A 17922-nucleotide genomic window follows, 5' to 3' on the forward strand; every position below is an offset into this window, starting at 1 on the left:
GGCAGAGGAGTTTGTTTATACCTTAACAAATACAGGCTGTTTTGTTGACTAAACAAGCAAAAAAAATGCCTCATTTGCTCTTTCAAATACTCCCCCAATTAGAAAATGTCTCATAAAAATGCATCATGTGATAAGCTCTTGCTTTAGTCCCAAACTGAGCTTGGGTCCACTTGGAGATCTTACGGTCCTTTGAGAATACACATTTTTTAGTTAAGAATATAGTTATTCTGTCGTGAAACAGGGAGCTCTGCCACTTGCTCATTTTGGAGGAAAAATAAATTAAAAAAGATTGCAGGGGATTTTAGTTATTATATGGCCAGGGCTCTGTTTTAGAGTCTGTGGCATTCAAAGCTGGCTTTAATCACAGCATGATGCTTGAAACCTCCAAAAGTCCAAGTGTTTCTTTTCTTTCTTTCTTTCTTTCTTTCTTTCTTTCTTCTTTCCTTTTTTTTTTTTTTTTTTTTAAGCGTTACTTCACTGAGGCAGAGGGCTGCCTTTGAGTGACGTCAGGAGTTTGAGCAGCAAGCTGCACAGGAGAAGGGAGGCTGGGTGAGTGACAGCCCAGCCTACTTTTTAATAGCTTTGTCATGTGACTGGGGACTGTAGTAAGACAGGTGCCTTCAGTTCACTCTCAGTAAGGGGCTGGTTGCCTGCATGAGTGTGTGCTCGGTATCACTGTGGATTGGAGTTGAAAAAGCTTGACTGGCGTCATTCAGGAGCTGGATGGCGTGGGACATGTGCAGCCAGGACTCTGTATGGAGTGACATCGAGGTGAGCTGGGGCTGGGCTCCGCAGGCATTGCAGCCAGGACCGAAGCTTCCCTCAGATGGAATTATTCCTGTAAGGGGGGATGGGCTTGGGCGAGGAGAGGAGGCAGAAAAGTAGCCGGAGCGGGGCGGGAGCTTTTGGAAGGGAATCTCAATCTTATCTTAACTCCAATAAGTTTGCTATTTTAAGGTGGCTCTGAGATGCCTTGAGCAAATCAAAGCTCAGCTGCTGTCATCAGTATCTGTTGCAGTTAGAAACTCTTTCCATGTGCCTTTGGCTCTGTTTCTACTCATATGCAATATTTATGCTCTAAGATATTGATATGAATCAGAAGCTGAAGTCTTTCCAGTGGTGTTTAGTGGCCTGGTTGGAAAAATGCCATTTCTATTTATAAGAAAATGAAGATAAAAATATTAAAATGGATGTGTTCAAATATAGTCCGTTTTGACTCTAGTCCGGATTTTTTTTTTTTTTTTTCCCTTTCTCTGTTCGTCAGAGAACTTACAAAATCCTAAACGTTCCTGCTGGATTGTTTTACATTGCTTTTCCCACAGAATATAAAATGCTGCTGCTGCTTCCTTTAAAACTCCTGTGTGTGGTTGAAAGATTTGGTCAGCAAATTGAAAGAAAGAAAAAAAAAAAAGCCTGATAGTCCAAGGTTTTCCGTTTGAGTCAGTGGCAGGGAAGCTAATGGTTAAATCTCCCTGTACCACGGAGAGCTGCCTGAAGAGAATAGAGTTTATGCAGGACTGTGTGTGGAGCTGCTCACTGCTTGTGTAAAAATAGACGGCAATACATCAATTCCACAGTCTGTGCTGGCTACAATTCATACAGGGGGAAAAAAAATGCAAGCAGTTTCCTCGTAATCTCTGGAGTCTAGTTGGGGGACAGAGGACCTCGGCGTGTTTGCATTCAGCACAATGGAATGTTCCCGGAAAGTTTGGGCAACTTGAGAAACAAGCGAAACTTTCTGTGGACTCTGCTGAGATGGACCCAAATGAATTGCACGGAGGATCCGAGCTGCTAACAATGAACCTGGCAAAGGACTGCGAGTGCTTCCTCCGGGTAGCTGGGGGCACGTAGGGTAAGGGGGAGGATCAAGTGCCACACGTGATTTGATTAAATAAGATGTGCATGCGGTGCAGCGATACACATCTAAAGTGAAAATAATTTGGCCGAGGCCATCTGCGAAAGCATTTTTCCTATCTAGCGAGGCATGCCCTGGATTCTTAACTCCTTGCTGGGTTTGCAAACGTTGGCTCTGCTGCCCTTCTTGCCTTGGCAGATTGTATTTTGTGGGTTGTAATCCTTCTTATCTTGTTGTGATTTCTTGGTAAGGCAGAATAGATATGGAGAATTCATATGTCCTGTAGCTATTAAGAGTCAGGGTTCTAAGTGGCTTCAAAGTCCTAATTGTTTGAGTAGCCTGGAGTGTCCTGTGGGTGGCTGTCTGGCTGGCACCGTGGGTCTCTGCTGCTGTAGTTTCATTTTTCCATCATGCATAATTCTTGATGCTGTTACTTGATTGAGGAACTAGATCGTATGGAAATAAGGAAGGTTAACTTTAACTACTGGAATTCCTGCAGTCGTTTTCAAATAAGCATCCCGGCCGATAAGAACAGTGGCCTTTCCTTTTTTTTTTTTTTTTTTTTTTTTTAACGGGGAGAGGTCTTGGGCTCCTTGTCCAGCCATGGATTGAGTTGTAGGTTGGCTGTGACTGGCCAGTCGCTGTTGCACAGTAGGCAGCAGCTGCTAGAAGCCCTGCCTTCGCGACAGCCGCTCTGGGAATCACCTCTGCCAGTCTCAAATATTAGAGCAGCAGGTAGCGTAGGCAGCTTTCATTTTTTGAATCATTAATGTTTGCTGTCATCCTAAAACGTCTTATGCCCTTTTGCACATAATGACAGGACAGCACACTGGTTAATAAAGGCCCGTATCACTGGAGGTGCTTGGAGTCCCCCGTGTTTCACAGTTTAATGAAGGTGATGTACAATAAGGTTACCAAGATTGATAGAGACAATTCACATGACATACACTCCACCAACACTGTCATTCTTTACGGCCCCCCTCTCCACCCCCTTCCGCTGTCTTGACTAATTTTTTTTAAAGAAGTTAAGATTCTTTTTTCATTAATATAATTAATGTGGCTGAGTCCACTTTTTCTTCTCTCTCTCTTTAAAATTTACCATCAAAACCTCCAAAGGTTAATGGAGAATTATACTTAATTATAATGATTCATTATCATCAGTGCAGTTAAGCTAATTTATTGTCTGCTCCTTAACTAAGAGAAAAGTCTGTTAGGGTGAAATAACATACAATAATTAGCCTTTTGTGTTTAGTGACTGCTTTATCCTCTTAAATCTTATTATAAAATTAAGGCTACAGTTGTGACATAGCTGTCATTGTTGCAAGGAGGCACTAGAACGAGACTGTGTGAGTGCGGTGGAGCACACCTGTTACAGATGTATGGGGAAGCCGTAAATATCAGCATGTCAGATGAGGACAGTTACAGGGCTCGGACTCTGTCCACCACCATCCAAAGGCCAAATATAAATTAATAACAGGGACACTTGCTACTACTAATGTGTTTTAGATTAGCAGAATAATGCCACATTCAGAGGCACGGATTTTATTAGCATGTCAACATTGGCAAGAGCACAGGAACTTTTTGGAACCATAATATAAAAGCAAAACAGGAGAGGGAGAGCAGGAGGAGAGAGAGAGAGATGTGTACAAGACAGTAATATACAACACATTGATTCGGTCTATTCCTTTCAAAAAAAAGGTGCTTACACATTTCTGGAAAGTTCCAGGGTTTTGTACAGGGCGTGCCTGGAGAGGGCAGTTAGACATTGTCTACCAGTCCATAGGTATGACCCTTCAGCATTCCCAAAACACAGCTCCTGAGCTTCACAACAGGAACTTAGGGCAGAAGTAGACAGCCTACATTTTTATTTTTTGATACTGCTTATGCTTTATTATTTTAAAGGACTATCCCCTCCAACGAAAACCTAGTTTTTTTGTACCATGGACAAAGTTCTCCCCTTGCCTCTGCATGGACGGTGTCGAGGAAGAGTTAATGCTGAATGGGTGTGCTTCGACTGTAAGCAGCGCGGGCCAGAATGTGCCCGGGGAGTGTAACACCCATAACAAAACAAGAACATTGGACTGGGACACGATCTGCTCTTCTGTCCGGCCACCCTTGCTTTCAACCTCATTGAATATACCCATCTGTAACTTTGGGCTCACATAATAAAAAGGAAAGACCAAGAAAATGATAAGGAAGAAGTTTTGATAGAGAGGACAGCCCTTTCCTTACATTACCTTCTGCCTGCAGCTGGGGACCGCACGGGGCTGGTGGCCTTAGGGAAGAACTGCAGTGATTTTCAGACTCCTCCCATTCTCCTCGTACCAGCTGCCCACTCCATTACCCAGTCCCTACTTCTCAGTGTGTGGCTTATCATCACACTGCTGCATATGATCCGTGTAATGCAGCCTGCCAGGGATGACAGGGGTGCTTGAGGAAAAAAATCTGCATAAAACTTATTCAAAATCTAAATGTCAAGGGATATCTGCAGCTTCATGCCCAACTGCTGTGTGGATGTGAACAACTAGACAGCATCTCTCCTGACCTCATAAGGTAGAGGCAGGAGGGTACTGCTTCTGAGTGGGAGACCCAGATTCAGACAGCTTGACTCACAGGTAGATAATGTCCCTATGGCTCTGGCTGGCATCACCGGACCCTGGCCATAGGAGTTTCTGCAGGGTTCTTTATAGTATGCAACCTGGAATCAGCACTTAGATAGCCAATTCCATTTTAGGAAACCACTTCATTGGTAATGGGGTCCACTTCCTTGGAAAGCAATAGGGTGGGGCAGTTAAATGATATCTCCTACATGCAAGGAAGCAAAAGAATATAGCAATCTAAAATGGCCTTGGGGACAAGCAGCCCAGCTCCAGTAGAGGATATGTTAAACCTTTCAATATATTGAAATCATTTTATAACTCGATCCAAAATAGTTATTTTGAATTCATTTGGAGCATAGTTGAGATACACCTGAATAATGAACAAGATATAATTGTGATGTGTTGTTATTGTGATTCTTCTTCTCCAGGTGATCCCACACACACACACACACACATGCACACACACCTTGTAAGTAAGTTGGAGTGAGATATAAAAGCCACATAAGAAAAATATGATTTTTGTTCTTCATCTCAAGGTTACCTGCTTTTACCTGTTAAAGATGAAGACCAGAAAATCATAAAAAGTCAAGTGATAGTAAATGATTTAAGTAACAATTCAAGAGAACCACAGATGAGTCAAAGGTCTTGCATCATTAGTTGCTGAATGAAGGATAGGGATGACAATGTTTTAAAGGAGCGTAAGTGGAGAAAGTTTTCCTCAGGTAGTTCCTGTCTTCTATCTTTCACTTGCCAGTTGTTTAGGGAGAGTCCAGTAAGTGTGACGACAATTCCAAGGTAAAATCAAGCCTATGTCCTTCTCTCTAAGAGACTATACTGTCAGGATCGAGTTCGATTTTGCATACAGTTAACCACAAGACAGTTTGATGTGGTAAAGGCTAACTCTTCAACCGGTACAAACAAATGCTGTTGATTTCTAGCTGGAGGACTCAGAGAGTGCTTCATGAAGCACAGGACTTATCATGGATTTAGAGGTGGGATTTTGCATGGAATAAAGCAGGCAAAGTATCCTTTGGGAGCCAAGTGGGAACAGAATTTAGGGTGTTTTCCCTGGCGATTAAAGCCCCAGAGACCAGCTTTGGTGGTGTCGTTTGAATTAACCAGGCTTAATTCCTATCACATGCTATCGTGGTTTAATACATTCCTGCAGTTAATGAAAGCTTTTTTTTTTTTCCTTTTCTGCCTCCTGCAGTGTGCTGCTCTGGTTGGTGAAGACCAGCCTCTTTGCCCAGATCTTCCTGAGCTTGATCTTTCTGAACTAGATGTGAACGACTTGGACACAGATAGCTTTCTGGGTGGACTCAAGTGGTGCAGTGACCAATCAGAAATAATATCCAACCAGTACAGCAATGAGCCTGCAAACATATTTGAGGTAAGGACCTCCTTTGCAGAAGTTCATTTCTTCTTGACCGTGGCTTGGACCAGTCTGACGTGGGATAGGCCTGGAAACTCTATGGGGTTCTTATTGTATTGTCAGCAAAAGAGTTTTCGTCACACTTTCTTTTTTGATGGAAAAAAAAATATTTTGGGAAAACAAATGGATTTTTTTAATAATTAAGGGGCTGAGAACTGACCCCAGAGTGCATTAAATTGTGTTGAAATACATGGGTTGTGAAAGAATTGATGACAAGAACAAAAGTCTAAACCTGTTTATTCCAATTTCCCAAGGAAAGAGTCTTAGCCATAAATGGTGCCTAATATAAATTAATATAAGAAGGAATTTTTTAACTGAGGATTTAGAAATCTGCCTTTGTTTTATTAAGCAGGTGAGCAGTTTCGATTATTACTCTTATATTTTTGGTATATATCACTAATTTCTTTGTATGGTGGAAACTTTTAAACTCAACAAATCTAATCTATGTTTATAAATTAGTCAAAATTCATTTACCTTTCGATAGTGAAAATTACCTGTTGATGCTTATTATGAGCCTACGCTATAATAAAAAATGTTAACCTTCCCCTACGAACATGTTGCTTAGAGAACAGAGGTGCTTTCTTGAAAGATCAGCACTCTTCTGCTTGAAAAGAAATCATTCCTTGTAGGGACCTTTTAGTGAGGACTCTGACAAGTAAATTGAATAAAAATTGAAAAATCACCTAGTTTTCAATATTAGAATAACCAATGCTATCATCATGAGCTAATATTTTTGAGCACCTACTATGTGCTGATTCCATACAAAGCCTCCATAATCCACCAGTGAAGACATGTATTGGTTGTTTTCAATGTTATTTGGTTAAATTTCTGAGTCTTTAAGAAAGCCAATATTATAGTATTAATTGAGTTTTCCACCACCCAGCTCATGGAAGTTGCTGAATAAATGTTTTTTGAATAATGAGTGAAGGATGAATATAGTGACGTTGACAACAATAATAGTAAAACAACAATGGCCAACATTTTGAAACACTTTCCTTGTCATCTTACACATTCCTCAAAACAACCTATTGTTTAGGTCCTATTAGTATCGGTCCCATTTTACTTATGCAGACACCGAGTCTCAGAGGTTAAATGGTTTTCCCAGAATCACACAGTTGACTAATAAATACTTGGCATTTAAATTTTAAATTTATCTGACTTCAAAGTCTGTATCATTGATAAAAATAGGGGAACAGTGAATTTGGGTGATAGCCATCCTTTAGAAACATGTATGAAACTGCTTCTCCGCTCAACAAATTTAAAAATAGAACAGAATCTTTCAGTGTTGGTTGACTTGGAGGCACAGGCACCCCGTAAGCTGATGGGGGCTCTGCCCTCGGCGAAGATTTTGTAACAGGTCTGGAGCATTAAGTGGGTTTTACAGGAATGCTTCAGGTAGGGGAACGAGGGGGAGGAAACACTGAAGGTTTGTGGTTTCTGTACTTTCCCAGGCATTTCAGCTGGGTCTTAGAAAGTTCATGTGAGGACTTGGCCGGTTAGAACTGGTAAATTGAACATTCCTCATTCAGTACACTTGTCAGGTTACAGACCCATTCTAAGTCATGCTGCATTAAATAAACAGTACTTTAAAAAATGTCCATCTCTAAAGATCTCTTATCTAATAATCAATCCACTCCATATTGGGTCAAGGCCACACTTTCTTTAGATCATGGTTAGAGAATAGCTAAAAGGTGGAGTATGGAGGTGTGGTCCTCAGTGCCTCCCTACTTTCAAAAAGGACAACTTTCTTCCTGGTCTTAAGTCCTCATATTTCCTAGTGTGGTATCTACATGGGGTGCTTCTTGTTTATTCCTTCAGGATCCTTGCTCTTCAGATAACTGCTCACCAGTTATTTACCTATAGATACTTAATCAGCACAGGGACTTTCCTTATAAAACTTTCAAAAACTGATAGAATTGTTTTCAATGCCCCCCAAACACAAGGCTCATTTCATTTAATCTTGCATTAGGTCATTTTAAGTCAGTGATTCTCAACGGAAAGCAATCCCGCCTCCCCAGATATTTGGCAGCCTTTGAGGGGAGTTTGAGTGTGAGGACTGGGGCAAGGTGATCCTACTGGCATTTAGTGGGCACTACTGGAATTTAGAGCTGGCACTAAATATCCAACAATGCACAGGAAATCTTGCCACAGCACAGGGCTCTGATTTCAAATGACAGTTGTCCTGGAGCTGAGAAACCCTGTTTGTTTGTTTGATTGTTTTTGAAAGTCTCAGCGATCTGACCAATCCATACCCTATATGAAGTTCAAAAGATGAATTGGTCAAATGGTTGTGACAAAACACAGTGAGTCAGTGGATAGAAAGAATGAGAAGCCACATAACATCATGGAGCTTCCCAGTGCCTCAGGACTCACACATCAGGTGTACTCTTAGTGACAGAAAGAAAGAGTGACTGTTTAGATAAGTCCCCACTGCAGCCTCTCTGATGTCACAGGGCCCGTTCTTCTCTGTCCAGGCAAAGGGTAAGGTCCTATGTGGCAACAGGCAGCAGCGTTATGAGCATTTGCATAGAGTGTTGACACCTCTACTCTTTGCCCTCCAGTGGTAAATGCAGACATGTTTTCTGGAATGGGAAAAGAAAGTGTGTTTTAAGCTTAAGTGAAATTCTAAAATTGGTCTTCCCTGGCCAAAAAAAAAAAAAAAAATTCACATGCAATATAACCTTTGAATAGCTATAACTCCGTGTCTCCAGCAAAGCAGCACTTCAGAGAAGTCCTTTTCCAGGGTTGATGTTTCCAGAGGACTTTTCCCCAGTACACACCTCCTTCTTCCTCTCAAAGCCCTATGTTGTCACCTGAGAAGGACTCCTACCAGCCAGCCACATAGCCATGGCTCTGCCTTCGCTTATCTGCCATTAATAAGTATTATCTACCTCTGGTTTAAAAAAAAGCCTTGAGCAGTTCAATGCTTTTCCCTGACTCCAGTAGCATGCTGATGATACCTCTGGAAACAGGCCACAGGATTACTAAATTCTAAACAAAGCAGAAAGTGAGATTTAGGGTGGTGTAATGGTATAACAGACCATTATAGCATTGAGAACACATGAAAGTCTCTTCCTCTTATATTTGAATTGAAATTTAAGTTTTATTTAATTTCCTAAACAGAAAACAAATAATAAAAAGAATGAAGTCATATGTCCCAACTTAGGAAAGAGGACTTCTGAGTGGGAATAAACTGTGCCAGCGTGCATCTGTACACAGTGGTTGGTTAACTGGACACACAAACAATCTGCTTGCACAACCCATGTCCAGATGTGTAAATGCAGGCCACCAGGTATTATGCAGAAGTCCTTTGAGAAACAGAGCACAAGGCCTATAGGCACAGCCTCCAGTGAATCAGATCCATGTGTAAGGAAAACAGGATGCTGTCCCTGGCTGGTAGCAAGATTTATATTTCAGAATATTGCAACATAACTTCCTTCCCTTCTGCCTTTGTGCATTGTTTGAAGAAGGAGAATAAAGGGCTGCTTTTACAGTGCAGTAGTTTGTAAAGATGGGTGGTATGGGGTTCGTTTCAATAGCACGTGACCTCTCTGGGTCACTGTGGGGGCCCTTGTCCCAGGTTTATTTTAATACCTGCGTGAATGCCTCCACAATACAAGTGAATGGCATTTTCCATTCATTCATCTGGTACCTGAGAGCGCTGCCCCTTGGAGTTCCTTAGAAGAATGTCCAGTGAGAATGTCGTTGTCCCTAGGTCTTCACTCATAATGTGAACTGAGTCCTGCCTTTGCTACCAGGGAGAGGACTCACAGACTGTGGCCGGTATCATGTTTGGTAGTTATGAGAACTCCCAAGAAGGTCTGAGGCCGTGACATTTTGTAGGGGGGAAGTGTGGGGTAATTGCGTGTTACCTGGGGATAGGGTAGCCTGCTACATGGCCACCAGGAAGTGAGTGGTGAAAGCTTTCAGGAATACTTGGTCATTCTGGTGGGAACATAGATGATGTATATGTTTTCTTCTGGCTTTCCATTTTATTCTAAATTTTTAAAGAATGAGCACATATTATGTACCTATCAAAAAAGTGAAAATAACAAATCTTGGCAATTCAACAGACCATGAGAATTTGGAGAGCAGGGATTCTGCCTGTCTTGTTCACTGAAAGTTTTCTAGATGTTTGCTTAGCAGAAAGTAAGTGCCTACAAAGTACAAGAGATCTACTTTCTAAAGAAATTGGAATACAGTTTGAGAGGCAGAATGAACAAATATAAAACAATTAACAAACAATGCAAGAATGTGTATACATAAATGAAAGTGTACGTATGTGTTTACATATGAGCAATTGGAAATCAATGTGAGATGTAGATTTGTGTGTACGAAGTATATGTACACAGATAGAATTATTGATATTACATATATTAGTCATTGGAAACCAGGACAAGACTTTCCTACGCCTGTGTGTGCAAGTGCACGCGCTTGCTGAGGAGGGAAGCAATATGAATAAATTCACCAAGCCTGGTAAGAGAATGAGCCAAGTGTTTTCATAGAGGAGGAATGTCAGTGAGGAGCTTGGTTTCTCAAAGTAAAATATGTATTAATGAGAATACAAGAAGTAAGTTTGAATGTAGTGTAGGTATAAAATTATGGGGAGTTGTAAGAACCCAGTTGGAAGTGTTTAGAGCTTACGTGGTAGAAATTAGGGCATAATTGAAGTTTTTGTTTGTTTGTTTGTTTTTTCTTTGCAGAAGCACGTAATGCAAATGCTGACAGTTTTCAGAGGTATAGGCAAATAGGAAGTAGGGGGAGCCAGACAGCAGGCTCTGCTGTATGCCAAACCCAGTGTGATTCAGGGGCAGGGAAGGGACAAGGTGATAGCAGAGAGGATGGCATCCAGGGAGCAGACTCCAAATTCCCTGAAGGAAAATTCCATCACTCCTGGTCATTGTGAGTTGGGTACAGAGGGAGGTGCAAGGAATGCTAACTCAAACATATTCCCAAGAGAGTCAGGACTTCATGGCGGCCATTCCTGGTGATGTGCCCGCTTGCTGTAGGAGCTTTTTCAGACTTGAGTCTTTTTACAAAGGGGCTCTCCATCTCCCTGTGCCTCAGGGACAGAACATATTTAACCCAATCCACAAATTTACATGGTGCCTGCTTTTCCTCACTTGTCTCCTTGGAGGAAATTCTGCAGCCTTCCATGGTAATGAATTCCTGCTTCTGACTGTGCCTGTGGTCAGACCGACTTTTCTATGAATGGCAAACCTCTTGGAATTTTAACAAAGCAAACAGACAAGGAAAAAAAAAGTGTGTGTGTAAAAACAACCTCACCTTAATTTAATCGACAAGAGAATAAATTCTCCTTTGTTATGTGGAGAGACTGAATTAATTTACAATAATCGCTTTTTAAAGATTTCTGGAATTTCCAATTTGCAATCAATAAATTTTTGTCATTTAAATTAAATTTATGGCTCACCACCAGATTTTTGCCACACTTGGTAATGACACTTACGGAGAACATAGTCTTCAAGTAAGAAAATAATAGCCATTTAAGTGGGGAGATAATTGGCTGTAACATAAGAACATTGAAGAATGTGGAAACTCATGGAGACTTATGGAGTATTTTAAAAATTTATGTTGTACTTATCTTTGCATTTGTAGTCTACCACAAAATTCCAAATTCTGGGTATAAATCAGTTAGATGTTCATCTTGGAGACTCACAAATCAGAAAGCAACAATCTAATCCAGTCTGTGTGCTGTTTCATTTTCATCTTCTACCGTCAGTTTATCTTGCAGGAAAACTAACTAGCAGTGCTGTGTGTGTGTGTGTGTGTGTGTGTGTGTGAGAGAGAGAAAGAGAGAGAGAGAGAGTGTGTTTTCATCTATACACCTTAGTTAAACACTGTTTCAAACTTCTTGGCCTGATAACATCTGGCTTATCTTGGGAACATCTGGTTTATCGCCCTTTTCCTCCCTGCCATTATGCTGACCACTGGAAAAATATGGTTCAGGAGTTCCAACCCACAGGCCTGTGTTTATTGGTACATCCCCTCCTGGGGAATAGCAAAGTCACAGGATGCAGGTTCACCAGCTCTAACTTTCCTAGTGAGGCTTTTGGTTGTGGTCACAAGATATGAGGTTGACTGCTATTTATTGTGGAAGCCGATTCAGTTATCAGTCTTTGCAATCTGGAAGGTGAGCGTCTATAAGTTCAATTAGGCACAATAATTTTAGAAAGTAGTATTTTATATTTTGGGGGTAGAGACCAATGATTTCTTGTCAGCTGTTCTGGGCACTCCAAGAAGTAGGTGAGTCATTTTATGGGCTCGACTTAGGCTTTTCCAACCTTCCAGACTCTCAAGTGGGTAATTTAAATAAAAATTCCTCTGCTTGGATATCTTTGAGGCCAAAAAAGTGGAGACTCAATTTCACAAGAAGGAAATCTTGGAGTAGAATCAGGAAAAAAATGGCTCATTGCCTTTTAGGTTTACTTCAAAGATGCTAGTCTAGGTGAAAGAAATCAAGGTTCATTCAGGATGCTGCATTGGGTGAATGGTCTACTTGTATAGCTGCCATGTGTGCTGGGCAGTAACCATGTATACATGCTGTATTTATTTGCCCTTGTACATTTATCTATACACCATGCCATGGAAGTACAGCCCAGCAGATGGTTCACCTCTGAATGAGATGAAGACACGAAACAGATTAAAAGATAAAGAAAGTTAAAAACCACGTTGTTAAACTGAGGGCCAAATTGTTCCTCCACCATTCCCTATCCTAGACCTCCCGTTTTTAACAAGGTTAATTTGTCCCTGTAATTATGTTCCTATTCTTTTAGCAATGAAAAATTTTATTGGGAGTTTTATAAAATGATTTGCCTGTGATGTGAAACAATTTCGTAAGGACCATTTTTATCTTCTCCCTTAACCTCTCAGGTTACTTTTAAGACTGTGCGCTCTCAGGTACAACTTGAAAACCAAGCGAGGCACTGTATTCTCCTGTAGGCTGCAAAGATGCTGACTTATAAGCAGCGAGGACAGGAGCGAGGGAACAGCAGAGAGAGATCCACAGTGAAATACACACGCTTACTCTTGACAAGGGCAAAATTTTTCAAAGATAAGTGACTTCTTATCCATTAAGTTGTCCTGAAAAGATGATAGGAGATACCTTTATGCTTTTCCTTTTCCAAAATGATAGAGGAATTTTCACAGCTTCAGATTCTATACACTCATATTTTGTAGACCTGCCCATCTCCTTTACTACCACGAGTTATTCATTCAAGGTTTGCAGCCAGGTGGATTAATGAATTACCAGCTCTTGGGGAAAATGACCTGGCCTGACTTTTATACAATTCCCTTTACTCCACTCCTCTTCCCTCTCACCAGTCTTGAAACTGAGTCCCCTACAGTGTTTTTCCCCAGAAGTAGCTTTTTTAAAGCACTTACCCACCCCCCTCTCCATTTTTTATTCTCTCCCAAACTTCTACTTAGAAACAGCACTTTAAGGAAGCACAATCAGGCTGGTGGGGCAGAGAGGAGGGAGGAGATTCAGTTGCCAGATCCTTGGTGGCCGTCACCCCTCCCTGTGCCGCATCAGCATGACTTACTAGATCCCCCCTTGAGCTCCGTGAGTTCCACGGGGTTCCTCACGCAATATGCAGAGCTAGAGCTCTGAACTTTGAAGGAAAGCCTCAGAGCTATTTGCAAAGTGCTAGTGCTTAGTGAATACTAAATTACATTTAGGAAATAGTCTACAGCTACCAGTTATACTTCATTTTTATTCTTGACACAGACACCTAAATCAGAGAACAGTAACATTTGAGAGATTATGGAAGCAGTTTGGGTATGTTCCAACACCATAATAGGATCAGAATTTTAAGGCCTTTTGTATTATTACCAATAGTTACTTAGTTTCTACTGCAGTATACTTTGTAGGGAATTACAGCTTTTACTAAAAAGATTAAAATGCTATTATGCAAATGATTGCAGTATGTTATTATGTTTACAAATTAACATCCATGGCTCAACACACAAATTAACTAACTATTCTATCTGTGTTATTAAGGATTTAATAAAGTAACTGTTAATAAAAATGGGTAGCTTGGAACACTTAATAAGAAACCAGAGTGATTTAACACGTAGAACTAGAGCATTGTGTTTAATGTTCTAGGTGATGTAATGGTAAAATAAAGTTGAGCAAAGCCCATAGAAGAACCAGAAGCGTGTGAAGAGCAGTGCTGCTTGCCTGAGATGCTGATGAACTTGAACTAAATAGCTCCGGGCTACACCGTACAGTGGGCAGCAGCATATCAATAAATCTAAGCAAAGCACACAAAACATCTTCTATTGATAAATAGTTCATTGAAATGATAATTGCCCTCCATTACATGTTTGGTATGTTTCATACTCACAGGGAATACTTGCAGTATTCTAAAATGGAGCTCAGAGGAGATTTTGCAGTGGTGAACAGGATTTAGACGCAGAATATCGCTGCGTGATAAAAGAGGAGAAAGCTAGCTTCAGACTAAGATGACTTTACAAACAGGCTGCAAATTGCTATTCCTGGCTGTTCATAAGAGATCATAAAAGCAAGGAGATAAGAGCCGCCAAGGTCCCTGGGAAATGAATGTATGTGATTATGTTATCTCGTGGTTGGATTTACTAGACAAACCAACACCACCTTCACTTTGGCCCAACAGGAAAAGTAAAAGAGATGCAGATTTTGTCTAGCAAACTTTGTTGGACTGGGAGAAATTTCCAAAACTCTGCAGTTAAAGTGATTCAAAAGACCCTTTGCTGGATCTGAAAACAAGAGTTTAGGGGTATAATCTAGCATTGTGCAAACTAACAAAAAAGAAACAAAAAAAAGTTAATTCATATTTCAAATATTTTGGATGAATTTTTTTTTCTTATTCATCAAAGATGTTGAAGACTTCTGAGTCTGTAAACAATTCTCTGTTTAGGTCTACCTCCTGAGGGCTGTTAAGTTGAGCTTCTCAAGCAGGAATATCTGAGTGTAGTCAGGAAATGTTCTAGCAGAAAAGCGATCACAAAGTTGGTCAAGGTTTGTGCCCTTGCATACAATACAAGCAATTTATTTTGTTCCAAATAGCACCTCTGTTGTTGGGAAACTACTTATGCAAATTTTTGATATCTAGCTTTAGCAAGGTGCCTGGTTCCTTCATTTCCTTCCACATTTGGATAAATTGTGTTGTTCTTCACTATTCCAAATTTGTCCTTGTGGAAGTGAACACTTGCAAATTGGTTGAAGCTTGCTAAGAGTCAGAAAGGGAGGGGAGGAGGGAAGAGAATGAAAATCCTGACCAAAAACAGTTGCTGCAACCGTTCATGATTTGATGGTTTGTGGTCTTGTCTGGATTGCAGGCACCTGATCAAGAAAGTAGTATGATCGTGTTATGCTACTCAGTGGGCATTCTGGAAATCTTGCCAATATTCACCTGACATGACCAAGGGTTAAAGTCCTTCCTTGCTGTAACTTTGTACAGAGTGGAAATGTGTGCTTATGTGCATGTTTGTGTGTGTGTGTGTGTGTGTGTGTGTGTGTGTATGTGCATGCACGATACAGTCATATATATATATATATATATATATATGTATATTTTTAAAACTAAGATAAAAGGGACCTTTGCTATAGAAGGGTGTAAAATAATTAGTCAAGTAGACAACTGTCTTGGCCCATGTTTAAACAGAGCTTTAAGGACACAGTGTTCTCGACACTCACATATCTAAATACAAACCAGTGTCAGCTGCCATGCAGACCAGAATGTAATAGCCTGCTTTCACATAGGTCATCGTCAACCCATTTTGGTCACAGTCACACTGCACATCTGTTTCTGTGAGCTGCAGCTTCTTAAGGTGGCATTTGGACTTCGTAAGAACACAAACAACTGAGCTATAAATTGCCACTGCTGGAGTTATTTTGAATAAGTGTATACTGTTTCATATTTATAATGGTGAGGCTTCATAATATTCACAGTGAATATATAACACCGATCAGTTCAACAAGCATGAAATTGTATGTTGTCAACTTGTCACATAAATAGAGTCATATTCTGGCTTGCGATAATGTTGAACTAACATTTTTTCCCCCAGAATTGTCGAGAGGGTCACAAAAAAGTGGGGCCGTCGCACTTGCTCTGGGTAGATAAACAGTCAGGGCTATTGTAAAGTTGGTATTCCTGTTGATGGACTTCCTTTTCTTTTTTCTTTCCTCAGAGTTAGCTTTTCCTGGGTGAATGCTAATTGGTTAATCTGCTGTGTCTTTTCTGTCATCCAATGGTATCATTTTCAGCCAGTGCTTAGTGGATTTCGTTGGGTTTGTATGTGTGAGTGGCATATTTTTCTCCTTTAAAATCATTTTGGGTTTTTTTTTTCCATGCCTGTAGTGCAAATCGGTGCTAATTGTCATGAAATTCCCTCCAGCGTTCTCCCTGCTTTTGCACCCCAGTTAACTCTAAATTCATTACCAGAGCATTAGCAAAGAGTGACAGCCAGAGACTTTGTTCAAACTTTCCTGAGACAGAAGATTTAGAGAGAGGCAGAAAAAAAATTATAGAACCAAATTTTCAACTTACTGAAATGAGAAAAGACGAATGAAATGTATTTGCCAGTAGCTAGGGAGCAACTCAGAGACCAGTTTCCATAGTGGCTGATATTTCTGCACCAGAGGCATGAGTAGAAACCGATACAAGTTTTTTTTTTTTTTGGCTTTTGAGAAATTCTTAGATGTGTTAAACTCTCCCAATCTTTCCCCACATGGCCCGAAGACAAGAAGGCATTGCAGCCTATGTCTGCAATCATTTTGACTTACCTGGTTAAGTCGCTCACTTCAAGACCTCAGGAGAGTGCTTTGGATCTTCTAAAGCACTATGCAGATATTACTGAGGATTTGTGCTAATCCTGTTCTTTTCATCTCATATCCCTTGGGGTATGGGTGGCCACATTTTCTCAAATGAGAAACCAGTCACTGGTCAAAGCTCTTGGTTTCCGTCTTTTACACATTTTCACATTTCTTCATGCCTGTGGACTTTAAAAGTTCTTCCACTTTCCTACTGATGTGTTTACTCTCTCATCAAAAAAATTACCATCAACCATGAGCACGCTTGGTTCCTTGCCCATTTCTGAGGACACACTGGTTAAGAGTTGACATGGTCCTTGGTTCCATGGAACTCATGATTGGTGTTGAACACAGATCTTTAAAATCGAGTGAGAGAATTTCACAGATAGACAAAGCCAAGCAAGGACTTTCTCCACCCCTCTGTTAACCTTGGTCATCGTTAACAGATAAATTCTGTCTTTCTTGCACTTATTAGCTTCAGAAATACCTTTAGCTTGCAGTGGAATCCTAATGGAAAACATTTCTCCTGGCTGGGAGGACCCTCTATTTCCCACCTATAGCGCAGATATAGGGCCCAACAGAAGCAATGCAAGGGATAAAATCTTTGAAATTGGGAGACCTGGGATTCATGTTGTCCTACATGCAGTAGTAAACAAGTTTAATGAGTAAACAAGTTTACTCACTGGAATTGCTGAGGGAAAATAAGAGGATGCCATCCTAAGGGGAGAAAGTCCAACTGTTAGTAGGAAGTTCTTTAACCAGTGTGCAAATCTGATGTAGCAAGATTGCAGCTCCCTGGCAACGCGTGAGGGGCTCCTGTGGAGGAGAGCCGTTTTGTGCCACTTTAGGCCTGTTGACCTTTCTGAGAATGATATTGCAGTCCAGCTGGAAGGAGCTGAGCACGTTGCTGGCCTGTAGCAGACACTCTGTAGATGTGGCTCTTCTCCTTCTTGGATCCTTTGTCTCTGGTTTTGTCTCATTATCTCTAGGGTGATACCACCCTGCCTCCTCAGAAGGAGACAGAGTAGAAGAATGCTACTGACCCCTGTCCCCTCTCTCTGAAAAACCAGGGATCACATCTCTAGCCAGTCCTATTCAGTTAGATCCCTTTCAGATTCCAATAATACTCTAGCTACAATCTCTTCTGCCTAGTCCTTTTTGAGAAGTATATTTTTACATTCGAGTGGCTCTTGCTTAGGGGACAAAGTCCCCTTTTACAGGA

At 40.9% G+C, this 17922-nt stretch overlaps 1 protein-coding gene across 3 annotated transcripts in view; it reads left to right on the top strand.

Moving 5' to 3' along the window:
* Positions 1 to 17922, top strand: part of Ppargc1a (PPARG coactivator 1 alpha) — a 285595-nt gene that overhangs the window by 192338 nt on the left and 75335 nt on the right. For 2 of the 3 annotated variants that reach the window (XM_047566241.1, XM_047566243.1), the window contains exon 2: positions 5666 to 5845. In XM_047566241.1, coding sequence (XP_047422197.1) covers positions 5666 to 5845 — 180 coding nt within the window. Of the gene's footprint in view, positions 1 to 627; positions 772 to 5665; positions 5846 to 17922 lie in introns of those variants that run through there. The other variant, XM_047566242.1, reaches the window with a different exon arrangement.

This window comes from Sciurus carolinensis, chromosome 10 (genome assembly GCF_902686445.1).
Source record: "Sciurus carolinensis chromosome 10, mSciCar1.2, whole genome shotgun sequence".
In the NCBI taxonomy this organism is placed as follows: Eukaryota; Metazoa; Chordata; class Mammalia; order Rodentia; family Sciuridae; genus Sciurus; species Sciurus carolinensis.